The sequence below is a fragment of the Lutzomyia longipalpis genome, chromosome 3, assembly GCF_024334085.1.
Source record: "Lutzomyia longipalpis isolate SR_M1_2022 chromosome 3, ASM2433408v1".
Classification (NCBI taxonomy): Eukaryota; Metazoa; Arthropoda; class Insecta; order Diptera; family Psychodidae; genus Lutzomyia; species Lutzomyia longipalpis.
This window is the reverse complement of record NC_074709.1, coordinates 21,430,879-21,450,647: the sequence shown is the minus strand read 5'-3', so window position 1 is coordinate 21,450,647 and position 19,769 is coordinate 21,430,879. Positions and strand designations below refer to the sequence as shown.

At 35.0% G+C, this 19,769-nt stretch overlaps 4 protein-coding genes across 7 annotated transcripts; 1 reads left to right on the top strand and 3 right to left on the bottom strand.

Moving 5' to 3' along the window:
* Positions 1-67: 67 nt before the first annotated feature.
* Positions 68-4,318, bottom strand: LOC129792577 (methionine--tRNA ligase, cytoplasmic). Its single transcript, XM_055831779.1, has 5 exons — positions 4,104-4,318; positions 3,329-4,034; positions 1,372-2,344; positions 608-1,125; positions 68-543 (listed from the first exon to the last, which is right to left on the bottom strand). The coding sequence occupies exons 1-5, from the start codon at positions 4,204-4,206 to the stop codon at positions 177-179; spliced, it is 2,667 nt and encodes an 888-aa protein (XP_055687754.1). The 5' UTR covers positions 4,207-4,318; the 3' UTR covers positions 68-176.
* A 62-nt stretch (positions 4,319-4,380) lies between these two features.
* On the top strand, positions 4,381-10,887 carry LOC129792620 (cell division cycle protein 20 homolog). 3 transcript variants are annotated; one of them, XM_055831859.1, is made up of 7 exons: positions 4,381-4,532; positions 4,603-4,638; positions 5,520-5,813; positions 5,879-6,294; positions 6,413-7,133; positions 9,539-10,188; positions 10,259-10,887. In XM_055831859.1, the coding sequence occupies exons 5-7, from the start codon at positions 6,473-6,475 to the stop codon at positions 10,556-10,558; spliced, it is 1,611 nt and encodes a 536-aa protein (XP_055687834.1). In that variant the 5' UTR covers positions 4,381-4,532; positions 4,603-4,638; positions 5,520-5,813; positions 5,879-6,294; positions 6,413-6,472; the 3' UTR covers positions 10,559-10,887. The 3 variants fall into 3 exon arrangements, with proteins under 3 accessions (XP_055687834.1, XP_055687835.1, XP_055687836.1); XM_055831860.1 differs by lacking the exons at positions 4,381-4,532; positions 4,603-4,638 and adding an exon at positions 5,075-5,458; XM_055831861.1 differs by lacking the exons at positions 4,381-4,532; positions 4,603-4,638 and having other exon boundaries at positions 5,500-5,813.
* Positions 7,378-8,456, bottom strand: LOC129792680 (uncharacterized). Its single transcript, XM_055831993.1, has one exon. The coding sequence runs from the start codon at positions 8,279-8,281 to the stop codon at positions 7,520-7,522; it is 762 nt and encodes a 253-aa protein (XP_055687968.1). The 5' UTR covers positions 8,282-8,456; the 3' UTR covers positions 7,378-7,519.
* Positions 10,888-11,388: 501 nt separating the features above from the next.
* On the bottom strand, positions 11,389-18,742 carry LOC129792652 (ras association domain-containing protein 10). Of its 2 annotated transcripts, none has more exons than XM_055831947.1 (5): positions 18,386-18,742; positions 13,933-14,091; positions 12,499-12,631; positions 12,298-12,425; positions 11,389-12,213 (listed from the first exon to the last, which is right to left on the bottom strand). In XM_055831947.1, the coding sequence occupies exons 2-5, from the start codon at positions 14,080-14,082 to the stop codon at positions 11,446-11,448; spliced, it is 1,179 nt and encodes a 392-aa protein (XP_055687922.1). In that variant the 5' UTR covers positions 14,083-14,091; positions 18,386-18,742; the 3' UTR covers positions 11,389-11,445. The 2 variants fall into 2 exon arrangements, with proteins under 2 accessions (XP_055687922.1, XP_055687923.1); XM_055831948.1 differs by lacking the exon at positions 18,386-18,742 and adding an exon at positions 15,102-15,257.
* Positions 18,743-19,769: the final 1,027 nt, after the last annotated feature.

Here is a 19,769-nt window from a genome sequence, read left to right as displayed (position 1 = left end):
TTTTAGGTTATTGCCATTGTTTGTCAGCGTCTTGGTCCAAGCCAACGATCACAAAAAAAAACAAAAATACGTGTACAGTACATATTTATTCAAATACTGCCATTGACAACCTCCAAAAAGAAAATAAATTAAAATAGACAAATTAGATTATATTTAAATAATGTCTGACTGGCAGCTTATTTCTTTTTTTTCTTATTCTTAGCACTATCATTCTCTGGTTGCCCAGTACTTACTGCTAACTGCTTTTTCAGCGCTAGAAGTTTTTCCACTTCTGGTTGCCAAACGGCCTTCTCAGCTGATGCCTTGAGTTGTCTTACCTTCTCACCCTGCTCAGCTATGGCTTTCTCCAAATCCCCGATCGATAGATTACTCGGTTGTGGATCAGCTGCCTTCTGAAGCTTCTCGGGCTTTTCATTGCCAAACTGCTGCCCACCGTATTTCAGCTTTAGCTCTTCAATTCGTGCAGGATCGATCTTGGCAAAAAGTGGTTCAGGTTTGCCAATCTTGTGACCAGGTTTCAGCATCATTTTTATAGTTAAATCACTGAAAATTATAAATAAATTTTTAAATATTTAAATATTTGAAAAGAAATAAAAAGCAAACAAACCTAGGATTAATGAAGCCTCCATTCACATTCGCCTGCTTATAGATTTTCCTTGCAGTATCAGGCATAAATGGGAAAATAAGAGTGGCCAAAAGTACTGTAATATTCGCACATAGCCCAATCACTGTCCCTGCCCGTGATTTTTGGTCATCTGTGCCCTTTATAAGTACCCACGGTTGTGTTGATTGCATAAATTGATTTCCATGTCGTGATACGTTCAAAATATGTTTGATAGCATCACGCATTTTGGCTTTCTCCATGCACGCCACATACTCGCGGTATTCCCTATTGGCTTGCGCTAGCAACACATGATCTTCATGCTGAAGAACTATCTGTGGTACAACACCCCCAAAGTTCTTTTCGCAAAACATGAGTGCGCGATTAATGAAATTTCCCAAATTATTCAGCAATTCAGAGTTATTTCGAGCTTCCAAATCATTCCAACTGAAGCTGGAATCTTGACCCTCTGGACGTGCACATGCTAAATAGAAGCGCCAAACATCAGCTGGAATGCCCGTATCCTGTAGTGAGAAAATACAAAATTAATTCAAAGGAAAATATATTTTTTGGCAGTGCGGAGGACTTTTTTAACTAAAAATATTCAATGTAACAAGTTTCACTATTTAATGGTGATTTCCAGACTATTTTCCCGTCTTTGGAATATTCCAGTGACTGTTACTGGAATTCTCCACGCTTGCAAATGGCGCCAAATTTTTTAAAAAAGTTTTTGAAGTAATTTGCAAAAAAAAATTATCTTAACAACTTACTTGAGCATCATTGCCAAAGACTCCCAATCCTCTGCTCTTGCTGAACTTCCCATCCTCATAGTTGAGGTACTCCGTGGCCATTATGTGACTCACAGTTGTGTAACCCTTGTTGATGGCCAAAAGGGTTGCGGGGAACATGACTGAATGAAAGGGAACATTGTCCTTGGCCATAAACTGGTACAGCGACACATTAACATCCGCCTGCGGTTGCCACCACTGTTTCCACTCTCTCGTGTACTTGCTCGTGATTGACATATACCCAATGGGCGCATCAAACCACACGTAGAAGACTTTGCTTTCAAATCCCGGCTTTGGCACGGGAATACCCCATTTGAGATCACGTGTAATACATCGTGGACGAAGACCTTCCCTCAGCCAGGATTTTGTGATAACACGCGCATTGTGTGTCCATCCCTTTTCAACGGTGCCAAACCACTCCCTCAATTTTGGTTCAATCTTGGGCAGATTAATGAAGAATTGACTCGAATCTCGTAGAACGGGTGTTGCATTGCACAATTTACATCGTGGTTTAATGAGTTCCGTGGCATTCACGAGTTTTCCACAGCTATCGCATTGATCCCCTCGTGCATCCTCATACCCACACCCAACATGCGGACATGTTCCCTCGACAAATCGATCAGCAAGATAGCGTTGGCACTTTTGACACAACAACTGTGCCACCGATTCGGTGCTCACGTACCCCGCGTCGTAGAGTTCGTGAAACATATTTTGCACTATTTGTGTCTGTTCCAGGGTCGTTGTACGACCGAAAAAATCAAATCCAATGCCAAACCATCTGTAGATGGAATTGTGAATTTCAAAGTATTTGTCGCAAATTTCTTGAGGTGTCATCTTCTCGGCAATTGCCTTGGTTTCCGTAGCTGTACCGTACTCATCTGTTCCGCAAATGTAGAGGGTATTGTAGCCACTGAGTCGGCAATACCGGGCAAATATGTCAGCCGATAGGACACATCTAATAATATAAAATAGAAAAAGATTTTTTTAAACATCCAACTATCAGAGATAAGGAAGATTTTAATAAATTAACAAGTCATTGAGGTCACTGCAATAAGAGCTTTAGAATGCAAGTTTTATGAATGGAACGAGGTAAATTATATAGCTGAGAAATATTTTATTTAGAGCTTTTTTCCAAACCCTTAAGTGACTTTTTTTGCCCGGTTCTGTCCTACATAATAAAATATTTTAAAAATAACATCGAACGTTAGAAGAGAAACGTCAAAAAGTATTTCAAAAATAACATTTAAAAAATAAGACAGTTTGAATGTAAAAAACTAATGTTAAACGTTAGAAAATAAACATAAAACGAAAGAATTAACGTCTCTTGTAATCAAATTAGCAACTTTTAAGAATTTCTTTTTAAAATTTTTAAAAATTTCTAATTACTTTTCCAAACGTTAAATATTACTTTTTACGTTTGATTTCTTCTGAACGTTTCACGTTAATTTTGAAACATTTGACGTTTCTTTTCAAGTTTGATGTTTAAATTCTAACGTTTGAATTCTATTTTCTTGTTCGACGTTACTTTCATCATGCACGATTTTTTCTAACGTTTGAACTTTATTTCTAATGTTTGATGTTCTTTTTCTAACTTTTGACGTTATTTCTGTCATTTTACATTTTTTTCTTTCAAATTTGACATTTATTTCCCAACTATTTGACATTAATAAAGTTTGTCGTTTGAATGTGACATTTGGTATTTTTGTTTTTTAACGTTCAACATCTTCACTCGATCCTTTTTTTATGTTGATTTTTTAACGTATGACAGTTATTTTATTACAATAGTTTCAAAATCAATTTAAAATTGCTTTTTTTTTTATTTAAAATCAGAAAATTACTTTGTTTTAAAAAAATCTGGGTTAAATTCTCATTAGCCATCATGTTTTTCACCCGGAAATGTTAGTCATTAATTGTAGGTTGATTTATTTTTAACACTTACCCAATTATATTCCCAAGATGCGGAACGTTGTTGACGTAGGGAAGTGCTGATGTAATGAGAATATTCCTTTCACCTTTCCTGGGTAAAACAGTCCGAACGTCTTTCTTCTGAGGAATGTCTTGGAAAATGAATCCTTCAATAGCAGCTGCAATTTCCTCTGCGGAAATTGCATCAGCCGTGGGTGATTCATCGGCTACGGGTGCTTGCGGAGCACTGCTACTGATGCTTGAGCCGAATTTATTTGCATTTTGGAGGGATGTAAAAGTGAGATCATCGTTGTACGAAGAAAGAGCTTCCTTTGCCTCGGGGGAATTCGAGATTTTTTCATGCCACTTGCAGAGATTCTCAAAACCCGAAACTTCCTTCGTGGCAGTTCCAGTTGAAAGAATACTCCAAAGAATAAAGTCTGGAGTTGATGGATGTTTCCCAGACAAATACTCTTCGTTCTTGAGAATGTCATCGAGCTTTTTGGCGAATTCTTTGAATTTCATAGCCGTAGTGGTCTCTCGTCGACTTCCGGATGTCATGACGGTTGTAAGGATGGGAATAAAATCCGTGAGGAGCCATTCGGTTAGTTCCTCAGCTTTCACAGAAACTTCCGCGGAGTCTGCTAGTAGATACCGAATACCGGCTTCTTTTCCAAATATCTTCTGTCCAGATGGTAGTAACAAATAGGGCAGATGCTTTGGAGGTTGTAGCTGAGAATCTGTTGAGGGAGAGATGTTTTTGGGAAGGTTCTAAAACACTTTTTTTGTAAGGTTATAAATTATCTTACCATCGATTTCTAACTTTTCAATTTTCACAGCTTTCTTCCCAAATTTTGCTGCTAATAAAAAAGCTAATCCATGCGGATTACCAGGATTGGTAACAATTTTCATTTTAGATTGTTTTCTTCACGTTTTTGCTGCTTGGAGAGGAAAATTGAACATGCGTGGCGAGCGGTGAAACTGAGGAGAGGATACGTCCTACCCGCCGAATGACACATCCGGCCCTATGGAGAATTTAGTGCGGAAGTGTCCTATGAAAGTCTACTATTCCGCAGTTCCCGGCATGCTTTGTTGGGTTGGTGGGCGGCAATCAAATCGCGAGAATAATAAAATTATATCAGACAAATTAATTTATTGTCGTCGTTAATTATTTAGGAAGAGCTTTTAAAAAAATAATATGAACCATTTTAAGGATAATTAAAGTGATTCTTACGTGTGTGGGTATATTTTCTTATTTTTATTTCCTTCATAACTCTTCAAATAAACGGGATTTTCATTTTTTTGTAGATAATTTTTACTCTGTGATTGTTGTTGTGATTAACGGTGAGTTTAACCTCTAGGCCGCCAAGCGGGGTCGTTGAACGACCCCAGCCCTATATTTAGTGCTATAACTTAATAAATATAAAAGATACCATTCTCATCTTTTGGAAATAAGTTCTTTGGTTATCTGAGGAGGTTGTGTAAAAATTTCAGCTCAATCCGACCACCACAAGAAAAGTTATTAGGGAAAATGTAGAATAAGGGAATTCAAAAATTGGTGTAACGGTCATGCTACGGAAAATTTCTCAGAATGAAGTTAGTCACATCACAAATCATATGGTTGAAGGGGGTTGAAGGGTTGTGTTTACTTTCTTTGGGCTGTGTGGATGTCGAAATGACGTCCGGCCCTGAAGTTTTTAAAAAGAAGAAGAAGAAGTGTTTACTTTCTCACTTTACCATCTCAGTGTCAGAATTATCGCGAATAAGTAACATAAACAACATAAAACATAATTAGAAGCATATAAATGTGCAAAACAATACAGAATATTCGAGAAATATTGCCATTTATCACGGTGCGGGAAGTGAGGGGAATGTGGGGAAGTAGTGAAAAAAATAGCAGTTGCGGTCAACTTCGTGGCAAATTTCTCAGGAAGAAAGTGTGAAAAATGAGTGAAAAATGTTTTTCCCCAATATCTTCTTCAGCGTGTTTCCGGGTGGCGAATTTGTGATGCAATGGGCAAGAGGACTATATAAGGAGTCTAAAGGTAGTGACCCGACAGTTCCCGGTTTTATAGTTTATGAGAAAATCGACTTCCTTCTTGGGGTCGTTCAACGACCCCACCTTGGCGCTCTAAGGAAGCTCCAAGGTCTTGGCGGCCAGCAGGTTAATATAAACGTAAATAATTGAAGAAAATGCTTTTCAAGTTTTCTAATTCTTCTTACAGCTAAAATGGAAAATCCACCTGTAAATGAAGATTTAAGACAAGAATGCTTGAGAGAAGTTATTGAAGAAAATAGTCAGCTTAAGAAGCAAAATCAAATTTTAAAGGTTCACTGTAGTAAATACCAAAGAGATATTATGGAGCTAAAAGCAGAAAATATTAAATTAAAAAATGAGCGTCAAAATATTATTGCATTCATAATCCAAAAACAACTCAAGCAAAGCGAATTGACGATTAATTTAATGTCCAAAATTACGAGAGAATCTTCAGTGCATTCTGGAAATGACGAAAATGAAGGTTTGTTCGTTAATTTTACAATATTTTCCACAATTCTCATTATTTTTCACTTCTTTTCCTTGAAGATATTCTCTCATCAACATCGTTCGCAACTCCAACGAGGACAACTAATGAAAATCCTGAAAATTCTCGCAAACGGTCCGCTTTTCCTGCTAGGCGAAGAGTACTCGCGCCTGTCGATGCCAATGTGGGGAATGAGGAGGAAAATACAATGAAAAGCGGAAGACCACGAAGAAAAGCAGCTCCAAGAGATCTCTGCGAAATGAATTTAGTCAAAAAACTCCGTAGAACCGGTAAAAACAGTTGATCTTCAATATTAAATTTCAAATTCCAAATTCAATTGCCAATCTTCTTCTTCTTCTTGAGCGTGTTAATTTTCAAGCCATCCGTCATTCCAAAAACAGTTTTTGATTTCTGCACATTTTGCCTCGCATTTTGAGTTGAATTTATCGCCAATATTTCACATATTTCACTATCTTCTGTAAGTTTAATTGTTGAAATACATAAAACTGTTAATTCTACATAATCCGATAATAAAATTGTGATTGATAAATCGAAGGAAACTAGTGAATTTTTCGGTGGAATTTTGTACTTTTCAGTTTATAAAGCAAAACGACAAACGACCAAGCTTTGAGATTTACTGGAAATCTTGGAAAAAAATGTCCCAATTCACTTATATGAACGATATTGCAAATATTTGTGGACTTGACGGTGATTTAACGCGTGGCCCAATGCCGAGGTGGCAGAAGAAGCTGGAGACATCCTCCAACAATTCCAGCTTCCTCAACAATTCCAAGCTTTCCGTCTCATACAACAATGTATGTTCCGGAAACTCTGCTGCTGCATCGCATAAGACTCCAAATAAAAAGACTCCGGGCAAGAAAACTCCCTCCGGGAAGTCATCAGGACGGAAAACAACTCCTGGGTCAAAGGAACGTTCAAAGACTCCAACCGGTGGGGATCGCTTTATTCCGAGCAGAGTGAATTCAAATTTTGAGCTTGGGCACTATGCTATTGCCAAGGAGCACCAGAAGGAAGCTGAGGAGGGGGATTCAGCTCCGGACAATGCAAAACGTGTGGCATCCATGGGAGAACAGAAGAAACTGCTGACGGAAGCTATTCAGGGAGCCACAGGAGAGGGAGGATCGCAGCGTATTCTGTCGTACCATGTGAAGGCACCCTCTGCTCCGGACAGTCATCAGAATCCCCTGAAGGTCGTGTACTCCACGAAGACACCCATATCGACGAAGAGTGGTACGAGGTACATTCCACATGCTCCTGAACGTATTCTCGATGCACCGGACATCATCAATGATTACTGTAAGTACTTTTCTTTTAATTATTTCGACTTGTCCGAATAATATGAACCATACTCGAGTATGGCTAGTGGTCAACAATTGCATTTTCCGATACTCCATTTATGCCCCCATTATTCCTGAAAATATGTCCCTAATAGAAAGAATTTTTCTAAAAATTGCAAAGGAAATTTTTTCTCCAACTCCGCCGAATAAAATTCATTTTTCTTTGAATTATGAAGCATATCGAGGGCTGCATGTAATTTTATTTTAAGAGATTAGTTTATTATTAATTTCTTACAAAGCAAAGCTTATATGCATTGAAAAACATATTCAAAAACCACGCAACATTTTTTTTCTATCAGTTTTCTTTACTAATTTATGTTACTTAAGAATCTCAAAATTATCCTCCTAATCTCCCTTGGAATGCTTTTGACCCTTCTTCGAGGGGCTCCGCTTACGTCCTCCGCGACGTTTTTTCCCAGGAGCATTTCGCTTGCCCTTTGGTGTCGTAAGACTGGCAAAAATTCTCTCAGCATTCCCGGATTTCTTGGCTGTATGAACCTCTGTGGGCCCCGTAACGGCAATTGGGGGTGTTCTCATGTAGAAATCATAATTGTAGTCCGTACATCCACGCCCCGTGCAGAATTCTTCCAAACATTCAGCACAAGAAAATATTCTCGTCTCAACGACACCGTTGCGATTTTTTGTCCGTCTCTGCGAGGCAATGAGGAGATTTGCTCTCTTATCGCGCGTTTCCGTACGCAATTGGAGCTTCCCCAGTTCAACGAGTCGACTGAAGAAGTCTTCTTCAACCTTTGTACGTGGTCGCAGGGTGGTGAGCATTTTCCAATCAATGGACACGGGGCAGAGTTCCGCAACGGTCACACCTCGCATTTCCGTTGGAATTGGATCGAGATATTGATGAGGAACGTCTCGGACACCACCAGTTCTGAGGAGCATTGTTAGCTCTTTGCGTGGCATCTTAAATGACCAATCTTTCTCTTTAATCTTTATCTCATCCGAACGTACCTTTATGGGGCGCATCTTGTAGTCGGGAACCTTCTCCAGGAGTCTCTTGAAGTCATCTCTCGATGTGATGATTTGCTTTGAGAGATCCAATACAAGGACCACATCGCGCTTCTTTCCAAAAAGATCATCTAAACGGCTCATTTTTGTTTAATTTCTTTTTTATTTTCACTTTAATAAAATGTACGAGGTGATGTTTAGTTAAAATTCGTAAAATATCACCTAACAAGAGGACAACGACTGGTTATATTGATTCAACAATAAGCTGACCAAGCTTACGTGTTCCCTCTAATACGTGGATAGTCGAGAAGTTTTTTGAGTTCACTCAAAATTATATCATTAAAAACAAGAAATTTGCTCTATATTCTATAAAAAAAAATCAAGCGAGAAGTCGTCAGAATTCAATTCTGGGAGGAGTTTTCATTTTGCATTACAATTTGTAGGTTTTGACAATTTTTTTTTACAATTCTAACGATTTACTCTTATTTTCTAACGTTTCTAGTTTTTTTTGAATCTTGTATTACTTCTCTGACGTTTTAATGTTTTTTCTTTAACGTCTGACATTAATATCTGACATTTAACATTTCTTTTCTAATGTTTATTATTAACTTTTAAGGGCTTGATGTTCTCTTTTTGAATTCCTTTTCGAATAATTTATTATTTCATTTTTAACACTATCTTTCGTTTAATCTAAAGCTTCATGTTTCTTCTCTAACTTTTGACATTTATTCTGACATTTGACATTTATTCTGACATTTGACGTTTATTCTTATGTTTGACATTTATTTCTAACAATTGAAAAATTTTCTTTATACATTTTTTCATGTAATTTGTTAGCATTAAAGTTTAAAAAAAAAACTAAATAGAAATCTTTGAAACGTTAGAAAGAAATGTCAAACATAAGAATGAACAGTCAAGCGTTGGAATAAACGTTAAATGTCAGAATAAAGCTCAAAAACCATGAACTTCCAAGACAATGAAACATCCTCCCTGGGTTATGCCACTGACGTTGTGACTAATTTTAAAGCTTTGATTATCGTTCTCATACCAAGTTTGAGCTCGATCTGACGTCTTTTATTTTTGGAACGCTTACAGAAGCTGTGTGAATGAAAAAAAATTCTTTATGTTATTGATTTAACAAAACTAATATGTAAGGTAAGTATTCTGGACGGATGTTTGTTGTTTTAAGTTGAATTTATTAGTAAAAATGATTTTATCCAAGCTCTCAAAAATTCGGTATAAAATCTAGCCATTTTGCAAAGGAAATATGCAAAAAAAGGAAAAAAATTATAAGAGATTTTTTATGGAAGTTGTTGGAAAATTAATTCGTTTTAAAAGAAAAAAAAAGGCTGATTCTTCTAACAAGGATACCTAATTATAATTAATTCCAATGTATTGCAGATCTCAATCTAATGGATTGGAGTCAGAGCAATGTTGTGACGATTGCTCTTGGAAATTGCATTTATCTGTGGAATGCATCAAATGGGAAAACAGATCAATTGCTGGAGTACGATGAGGGTGAACACGCGTGTTCACTTTCTTGGATTCAGGGTGGAAATATCCTTGCTGTGGGCAATAATTCGGGTGCTGTTGAGCTGTGGGATTGCACAGTTAAGAAGAGATTGCGCGTGATGAGTAGTCATGAGAATCGTGTTGGTGTTCTAGCGTGGAATTCGCACATTGTCACATCAGGCAGCCGCAATGGTATCATTGTGAATCACGATGTCCGTACGCGAAATCATTGCGTAAATCGCTTAAATGGGCACACGCAGGAAGTCTGTGGATTGCGTTGGTCGCCAGATGGACGACATTTAGCAAGTGGGGGCAATGATAATCTCGTGAATGTGTGGCCAGTTGTGGCAGGGAGCCATCATTCTGCAGATCAACCACTTTACACATTCAGTGAGCACCATGCAGCTGTGAGGGCGCTAGCTTGGTGCCCATGGGCTCCCAATATTCTTGCATCGGGTGGTGGTACCGCAGATCGATGCATTAAATTTTGGAATGTTAACAACGGGAATCTTATGGATTCGGTCGATTCGAAATCTCAAGTTAGTTCTTTTTTTTCTCAATGATTTAGAGAGTATATATCTTTTAAATTCAATTTATTTTTACTTATAGGTTTGTGCTCTACTCTTCTCATCAACGTACAAGGAACTCATTTCAGCCCATGGCTATGTCAATAATCAGTTGACAATATGGAAATATCCCTCAATGTCACGCCAGGCTGAACTTACGGGGCACACAGCTCGTGTCCTACAAATGGCAATGTCTCCTGATGGGAGCACGGTGATTAGTGCTAGTGCTGATGAGACTCTACGCCTATGGAATTGTTTTGCTCCTGACCCGAATCAGGCTAAGAAGGGAAAGGCAAGTTCCTCCGTCATTTCCCAGAGTGTACTACGTGCCAGCATTAGATAAATTCATGTTTTTCCCTAAATTTTCATTTATTTATAATTCATTGCATTCATTGCCATTTTGACTGTGGATTGTAAAAATTCCAAATTAGGGTCTCTATTGGACGATACCTTATTGGTATTGAAGATACTTCAAAAAAATTCTATAAATGATTTTTCAGAAATTTATTTCAATAATTAAAAATTAGTCGTTTTCATTTTTCTTTTGGTTTTAAGAACATTAAAATAATTTGTCGTAAATTCTTTTTCAAGGAGGACATTTTGTAGTCTTACTTTAACTTTAATGTATGTAATTCTTTTGAAATGAAATAAAGAGTTTTTTTTTAGAATAAATTAATGAGCATTTATTAAAAAGTTCTGAATGAAATTTCTTTAGTATCTTATTTATGTCAATTCCTGAGGGTATGATTTTTAACCCAGATTCATCCGTTTAGAACACTCGGAAAATTTTCTTCATTAACTTTGAGAGCAGCGAGAGCAGCATAAGAATTTTTTTATTTTCAGAAGTTTTTAATGGATTCGGTTAAAGGAATAGTTTTGAAACTTCTTGTGGGAAATTTTAGGAATTTTAACAGAAAATTGACTTTTCTAGACAATTTTTTTTATTCAGATTTCGAGAACATTTTTTTTTTTAAATCTTGGACATATCTAGGTTAATAACAAGAAATATTCTAACAAACAGAACCATTAATCGAAGAAAAACAAATTTCCAATGTTCTTTATATCGCTCTGCTAGGTCCAAAGGGCTTACAAGTACTAAAAAAATAATGAAAAAGATTTTTATTAAAAAAATTTATTTCCAAAATTTTAGATCATAATTCATAATACGCAGTACATAATTTTTCGTTGTTTCAATTGGTTTGTTTTTTTTTTCTTTAAGAAAATAATTTTTTATACAACTATTGTGTCATTTTTATCACAAAATTCATTAATATTGTCAGCAAAGGCGTGTTCCATGAATAATTTTTGGAATTGATCCTCCCCAAAGCCACTCACTACATCACTATCAACCATCATGCTTCTCAGATCTTCGATAATAACGTGAGTTTCTTCAATTTCCAGCTTTGTCTTGAATAATTCATCTTCAGCTTTGACAATTTCCTCCGTGCATTCTTGAAGATTTTTCTGAACTCTTTCAACGTGTTTTCGCGATTTGGGCGTTGTATCGCAGTAAATGCCATTTTCGCGATGAAATTGCTGATTTTTCGCCTCAAGAAGATCAATGAGCTCCTCTTCGCGATGCAATAGGGTCTTAAGGTCGAACATTTTAGCCAATATTTCTTTCCTTATTGTATCAAATTGCAATGAAGCTTTTTTAAATTCCGGAGGAATTGCAAAATCTCTAATTTTTTTGGCAGAAGTGGAAGATTTTGTGGCTTTTTCAAGTTTCTGAGCAACAGAATGAATCCCGCTATCCATATCATCGCAATCATCTTTCAGTTGTATCTTCTTGAGAGCTTTCGACGTGTCTTCCAGAAAAGTTTCCATGAGGATTTTTTTACCATTCTGATTTTTTTCATCAAAAGCCTCCAAATGTTCTTGAATAATTTTTCCTTGATTCAAAACTCTTCCAATTAATTTTTTCAGTCTCTTGTATTTTTTCTTCTTTTTCATTGTCTCCTCGTTGGCTTTTCGAGCAATTTTCAACCTGAATTTCACCTGATTTTGCAGCAAAAGAGAAAATAGAAATATACATGAAGGATTACGAATGCAATATGCAATTATTTCTCAATAATTATTTACCTCATTCCTGGCTGCACCCCATGCCTGCCACAATGGTAGAATTAGCGTATCGGACGTTAATGGCTGCTCCACAGAACGCCATTTTTCCGTTATCACGTAATCCTCGGCATCACGTGAAACTGAAACATCTACGGAAAGAAAAAAAAATGCTTTAATATTGTAAATTTCTTTTTCAATTTTAAAAATTTTGTGCGAAATTACCAATAGAGGTGGTTTTCAGTTCATCCTCAATTAGAGCTTCTATTAAATCCTGACAAGTAGTGGCTTCATTGATACCCGAAATATATCGAGGCTCCCCGCAGATCCAAATGGGAATTTCATCATAAGAATCAGGCTGAATAAAAGAAAAAGAAAGAAAAACAACGTTTTCCAATTAAAAAAAATCAGTTTCTGTTGTTCGTTTTGCTGAGGAATTGTAAAACCATCAATAATAAATTAACCAGACCATTAGTCTACCAACTTTACCTACATTCTGACTTATTCTTCTACATTAAAGACTAATAAAAATTTTAAAAGTTTTCAGAGATTTATATATATAAAAAAAAATTAAAAACTTTTGGGGTTAACATGTAAAAAAATCTTTTATTTTTTTATAATTAGGAAATGGGCTTTTGATTTTTTTTTCTTAAAAATATTACAGGATTAAAAAAGTTTGTTTCATTTATTTTTTAAAGATCACAGAAGAACGATTAAGGGGTTAATTAAAAAAAAATTTTTCTTATAATTCGATGGTTGTTAGATATTGGTATATTCTATAAAAATATAACATTTTGACAGTTTTCTTTTCATTTTTAATAATACTATATTAAAAGATACATTTTTCTAGAATCTTTGGATTCTTAATAGAAAGCTTTCCTAAAGAAAAGTATTAAAAAATTACTTAAAAAAAAGTTTTCTGGGAAAGTATATTTTTTATATCACAACTAATGAAAGAAAAGAACTATCCAAAATCTTACAATTTATTTTTCACAGAATATCAAAAATCTTATAACTGTAAAATCAAGCAAAGAAATATAGTGTGTCTGGCGTAAAGTTTAGAAGATAAAAACTGGCGCTCACCGGACGGAGAAAACTCCTTTTTATCTTCCAAGCAAAGAAATGTTTTTTGATAGAATTGATCTCAATTAAATTTGGATTAATTCGGATTTTGAAATCAAGATTTCAAGATGCTGATTTCTTTATTGCAAAAATTTTTTTTTATTGAGTTTATGTATTTTAAAATTATTTATTTTATATTTCATAATAATTAAAGTTATTGCAAATATTTATTTTGGTTAATTATGAATTATTCATCTTATTTGATTGAAAATTTAAAACTACTAAAAAATCATCGAAAAATTGCTTATATAAAAAATTTCGAATGATGTAGGTAGCTACCTATATGTATACATTATATGTAACATCATTATGTATGTATAAAGACCAAGTATATATAGAGAGAAGTTAATGGGCTCCATTAAATTTCGGGAAATGGTCATATTGTGTGTGATGTATTGGGGAACTTGGAGGGAATGTTTCTTTTTTTTTATTTTTCACCCTTATTGTCAATCATTATGCAAATCAGATGTGTGGGGAGGGGGATACTGAATGTTTTGTGTATTATAGCATAGGGGGTGTAAAAAAAACTATTTTTACCTGAATGGCTGTAGTTGAGGTGCATATTGATTTTTTCCTCAATGGACTTTCTTGTGGTCGGCCATGGGGTAAAATTGGACTGTAGCGACTCAAGTCTGAGGCTGAATCAACGACGTTTTCGTGTAATAATGTTGAGTTTTGCGGCGCCATTTATCAGCACTAAAATATTTAATCAATAAAAGCCAGGGGTTAGTCGTGCAAAGGGGGTTTGGCTGGGTTCATAGCAATTTCTCACTAAAGCAAAGCTCTCTGCACACACGAAAGGCTCACCGGTGGCGGTGGAAAGTTACAACAGTGATTTTTGAGAACGATAAACTAATTTCATGTACGAGACTCCAGCTAATCTAACGTCTCGTTTTCTTTTCAAACTACCCTCGCACCACCCCACCATTATCCATTTGACCCACCCGCCGTGTAGGCGCTAAACACGCTTCGGCGGGAAATTCACTTGGGGTGCAGTGTAAGGCAGGTAAAAGGGATGGTGGATTAGAATTAGCATTGATTTACACCCACCCACCTCAGCGTATTATGTACATTATGTACCTATATATTTCGCTCTACGAACTGTGCGGAAGACGCTGAATGTCTTGAAAGAAAGCTATTAATTTTTCACAATTCTCTCACATAATAGACAAAAAAGTCATTCATCAATATTTTTGTGCTCTTTTTGTCAATTCTTTTCGCTACTATTACTTAAATAACCTTGATTGCAAAAATGGAAGATTTTCTCCTCGCACGGAAAGTTTTATCAATAATTTTTATTATTATTTTTTCTATCGAAATAAATAGGTCTCTCGCCATGGAGACTTTGCCGCACTTCTTTGAGACTGCAGGAGTGACTTTTTTTTTAAGGCTTATAGACAATTTTTGGGATGACGCGACGCCACAGAAGGTGTCTGGATGCTTGTAGAATGTAGATTGTTAAACGATGGCACCAAAGGATCCACAGAAATTCAAATTTAACTGTGAATTCTCCCAGTGCCAAGGTTCTCCAATTTTTGTAGTTTCTTTTTACATAAATTAATTTTCCAGATAAAGGGTTTCTTCAGGTTAATATAAAACATAAATTTTCCTACCCTTTTGAGTGAACACCAAAGCATAAATGCGTAATTTCATAAACGGAATTTTCTATCAAGAATAAGAGTAAATATACGAGAATTTATACTTACAAAATCTTGTTGAATTGATTTTCATAAAATAATCTCTGTTGTGAATATCGCCCACACGAGACAAATACCCTCGAAGAAGTTCGAACACTATTTTCCTCGATATAAATTATTAATGTTAATCACCCCCTTTTCAGTCTAACAATTTACAACGCAATCTCCTATACCGGGGATTGTTTCAAATAATCACAGGAAAAATAAAAGAATTTATGTAAGGAGACATAAAGTAAAAATCAAGAATAAATTTAAAATCGCGGGCGTGATCGCGGATTATCCGGTATGGTCTAGCCCAGAGGGCCGAATGAACCCTGTGGGTGCTCAAAGAAGTGCGGGTGCCAAAGGAATTGTTTGGCGGTGTGTTGCTAAAGTAACTCCTTGTGTTTTGCCGTGAATGTATCCTTGGTAACTCCACCAAACGACTCGCGAGGCATCAGCGGACAAAAAAAAACTATTTAACTAAAATACATACAGAACATTGGGGATGGGTGCGGAGGTAGCGTGACTGATCCGGGGAGCTGGTTGGGGAAAATGGTTTCCTCGTACGTAGTTCTTTTTTCTAAAGCATGCAATAGATTTCAATTTTTTCTTCAGGGTTTCATGATTTATGAAATTTTCAAGAGGGCAGAATGTACGTAAAGTATAAGCCTAAAATCTTCAATAATTAATTTTAAAAAAATTATTCCGGTGAATTGGCACAATTAATGCTTAATTTAGATTCCTTGATAATTTATGAATAAATCAGTAATTTATAATCTTATTTACATCTTAGTTCTTAGCCATAAAAAAAGAACCAGATTAATCAGCAAAAACCTAAAGAACTAAACTTAGGCTTAAACAATACCTACTAAATTCAAGCCTTTAAAGTAGTAAATTCAAGCCTAAATAATTATAAATTCAAGTCATTAAATAGTTCTTCAGTTGAGAGATTAATGGGAAAAAGTAGTTCATAAGCTTAAAAAGTACTAAATTTAAGCCGAAAAAAAGGTATTCCGTTTTTAGCAAGGAAATATTCAGAATATTCGTTGAAAATAGCAAAATATTCGACTTATAATCACTCTAATCATTTTTAATACCAAATAAAAAGTATCATACTTAAAAATAAAAGTAATTTTTCATTAACGGTAAATTTTCAACACTAAATTATTAATTTATGCGTCACTTAAGGTTATTGATCCCTCCTACACGTTATGATGTAATTCATTTTCATCCATTTTGGTTTAATCAGGAAAATGTGTTAAAGAACGTTGGTAATATTGAAAACTTCCTAGCACAGCTCATTTTAGTTACTATTGAAATTTTTTCCTAAAATACTAGGAGGACGATCCAATTCGGACCTCTTACTTAGTGTCTTTTTAATCAGCTATTTCGTTGTTAAATGAACATCAAAATTGCTTTTAATAGAAAAAATATATTGACTTTTATTTTATAGATTTTTTAAAAAACTATTTTCAAAATGTTAGAGGTCCGAATTGTTTATATGATTAGAAAATCTATTTGAAATATTTTTTTATTAATAGGAACTTTTCAAAAGAGTGAAACTTTTGTGTTCATTTTGGGTGATACGAAAGACGTATTTTCACCTGCTCTCGACTTTTTTATCTTCTACCTTTTTTTTGGCTCACTCCCAACCATCAACATTCGCATTTAGAGCGGCAGCAAGAGCATCGCGTAAAAAAGCCCATCACACGCAGTATTTAATTCGTCTGGTCGAGGGAAATACATACATTACCTCCTATATTGTACTATATAGCTACCTATTAATTTCTGTATCAATGGTTGAATTGTTAAATCGAAATAGAAACATAATTTTGTTGTATTTTCATCTTCCCCCCACCCCAGGCGTGCCAAAAGTTTTCATGTCACAGAAAAGACATCAAATTCTTCTCAGTGTATTCTCGTATTCTCTTTGGTCGCGGAGGGTTTTTTTCTCGGTAAGGTGGGTGTTGGTTGCTAAAATAGTTGAAGAAAAAAAATGGGAATGACGACAAAAGGGGAGGATGAGTGACGATTTAATAGTGAGGGTGGCACAGGGAGGGAATATTGCTTAGCACGAAAAGGTGAAATATGAAAAAATTATACTACAAGTCACAAAAATGGCGATCTAGAAACATGCACAAACCCACCCCGTATTTTTTTTGTCGTTTTACATAAAATCAACCACCCACCCTTAGCGTTTTTAACCCACCACCTAACTCCCGTAAGCACACAAGCACACGCCTGCAGAAAATATAATACAAGAAAACAAATTTAACGATTCTAGCAATGACGAGTAAAAAATATTCCACCCAAGGAGGTATAATTCCACCCAACACCCCTTCAATTTATAACCAACAGAAAAAAGAAATAATTTGATTTAAAGAAATAGCATTTACGATCAAACTCCTATATGCATCTGATATTTTAAAAGTTTTTATTAAATTGCGAAGTTTTCATGAAAAGTAAGTTTTCTTTTAGTATTCTAATCATCACATTTTTCCAAGAAATATATGTACTACACATAACATGTCTTTGTCTTTATAGTTTGATTCGTATATTCTTCATTAGAAAATTATTTTTTTTATTCAAACATTTTTTTTATAAACTGAATTATATAAAAAGGAAAAAAGTAGTATTTCCATCAACTATTTGTCTGTAAAGTAGTATTGTTAAAAATAAAATTTATTATTTGGTTCATAAAATTATTGGCAAAATATTAAAACTACCTGTCAGATGATTATTTTAGAAAAATCATAGCAAAAGATAAAAAAATTAATAAAAATTAGAGATCTCAAATTATCCAGTGAAGCGAATTTAATAAAAGTAGATGAATAATTACTGTCTTTTAATATTATATACACGTAAAATTACCACACGCATCTAAACCTAATTGAAATTTAATTAATTCTTCCATGTAGTATATTTTTCCCAGGCAAATAAATTTACAGAATTTCCTCCAGTTTATTCAAATTTTCACACCATACTTTAGTTTAGAGCACTTATTTCGAGACTGTGGGTCATGCTTCTGTAGGCCCCTTCATGTACCTACACACCGGCGCGGGTTAAAATTTAAATGTCAATCATTTGGGAGGTATATAGAAGCAAAATTTAGCATCTAACAAAGGTCAGAGATTTTTAGATGCTCCTCTTTAAATCACTCAAAAATAGACAAACTTTTGTATTTATTTCGATGGTTTAGAAAATTTAATGGAGAGCCTTTTTTTATTTCAATTTATGTACCATGATGTGTTTTTAAAAATCTTTCAATGTGTTGAATCAACAAAGAGATACGGGAACAAACAATATCTTACCTCATCACTTCCGGAGTATATTCCGGGAGAGACACAAAAGATTCCAATTAGAGAACAGATACAGCGAACCCCAAAAAGTTTAATTAATTTTGAAGGAATTTGTGGACAAATTAGCGGGATGGCGCGTTGTTTGGCAAACTCCTTGTTTTCTTCATAGAAAAAGACGAAGCACTGTGGAGATTTCTTTTTTAAAAAGCTCTGTTCAGTGGAAGAGGCTATACAATTACACTATTCTCGTTGTACTGTTACTGTGCGGGTGGTGGGTGCTACACAAAAAGGTTGCGGCGTATATTTTGTCAGGTCAAACACCAGAGCACTACTGAAGGCACTGATGAACTAACTACTGGCTAAAGGTGATAGTTTGACGGATTATAAGCGCGACTGAGTGGACGATGGAATAACGAACGGTGTGAGACCTATATGGTTTGCATTAAATTCCATGCAGGTAAAGGTGGAGAAAAAAATTATGCTCGGTCTGTTATATTTTTTTTCGTGTGTGCGTCGTGAAGAATAAAAGAAAATGTGTAACATAGAAGGGAGAAGAGGGAATCATACATAATTTTTTCTGTATATATTAACGATTATTTACATAATATACTTAGCACATGCTATATAGTCTTTTTGGGTTACAGAAAAATAATATCAGAATAAGGGACAGCACAAAAAGTGAGGGAGAGACTCCAAGACCAATACGAATGATGAAATTGAAATGACCAAATACAATTGGTTTGTTCCTAAAATTAAAAAAAAAAATTTACATTTTTTTGGTAAAGAGAAATTTTTTTAAAAATATTTTTCTTATCGAAATAATGGGATCGTATTCTGCGACCAAAAAGTCTTTGAAACCGTTGAAATTTAAGTATAAATTTCAAAGTTTTCTAGGTCGATGAATAGGATCGAATAGTACAAAAAGAATTAATGATAATTTTGCAAAATTCGTTCGTTCGTAAAGAAGCCAGAAAGAGCTTTTATATCTATAAAGAGCAATTCAACCTTATTGACCATTAATATTTCTCTCTGTATTCCCCAAGAAAGCTCACCCTTTAATGCTATATATCTTACATTTTTTCCCCATACTTTGAGAAGTTTTTGGATCCAAAACATAATCGTTTATTCTATGGAAAAAAATAGCTTTTCTATGTTATTTCTGTGTACTGAAAATATATTTATTTGATATTTTTTCATGAAATACTTGATATAACATTCACGTAAATATGTAAAAAAAACATTGAGGGCGAATCAAACACCCTTTCAGTTGAAGGGGTTGCTCCCTATAAACATATTGGAGTGGTGCTGTTAATGACAAGGGTGGAAAAAACCCAGATTAATCAAAAACTTTGATCAATTTCTCATGAAAGTAATTATTATCATTCATTTTTGTTAT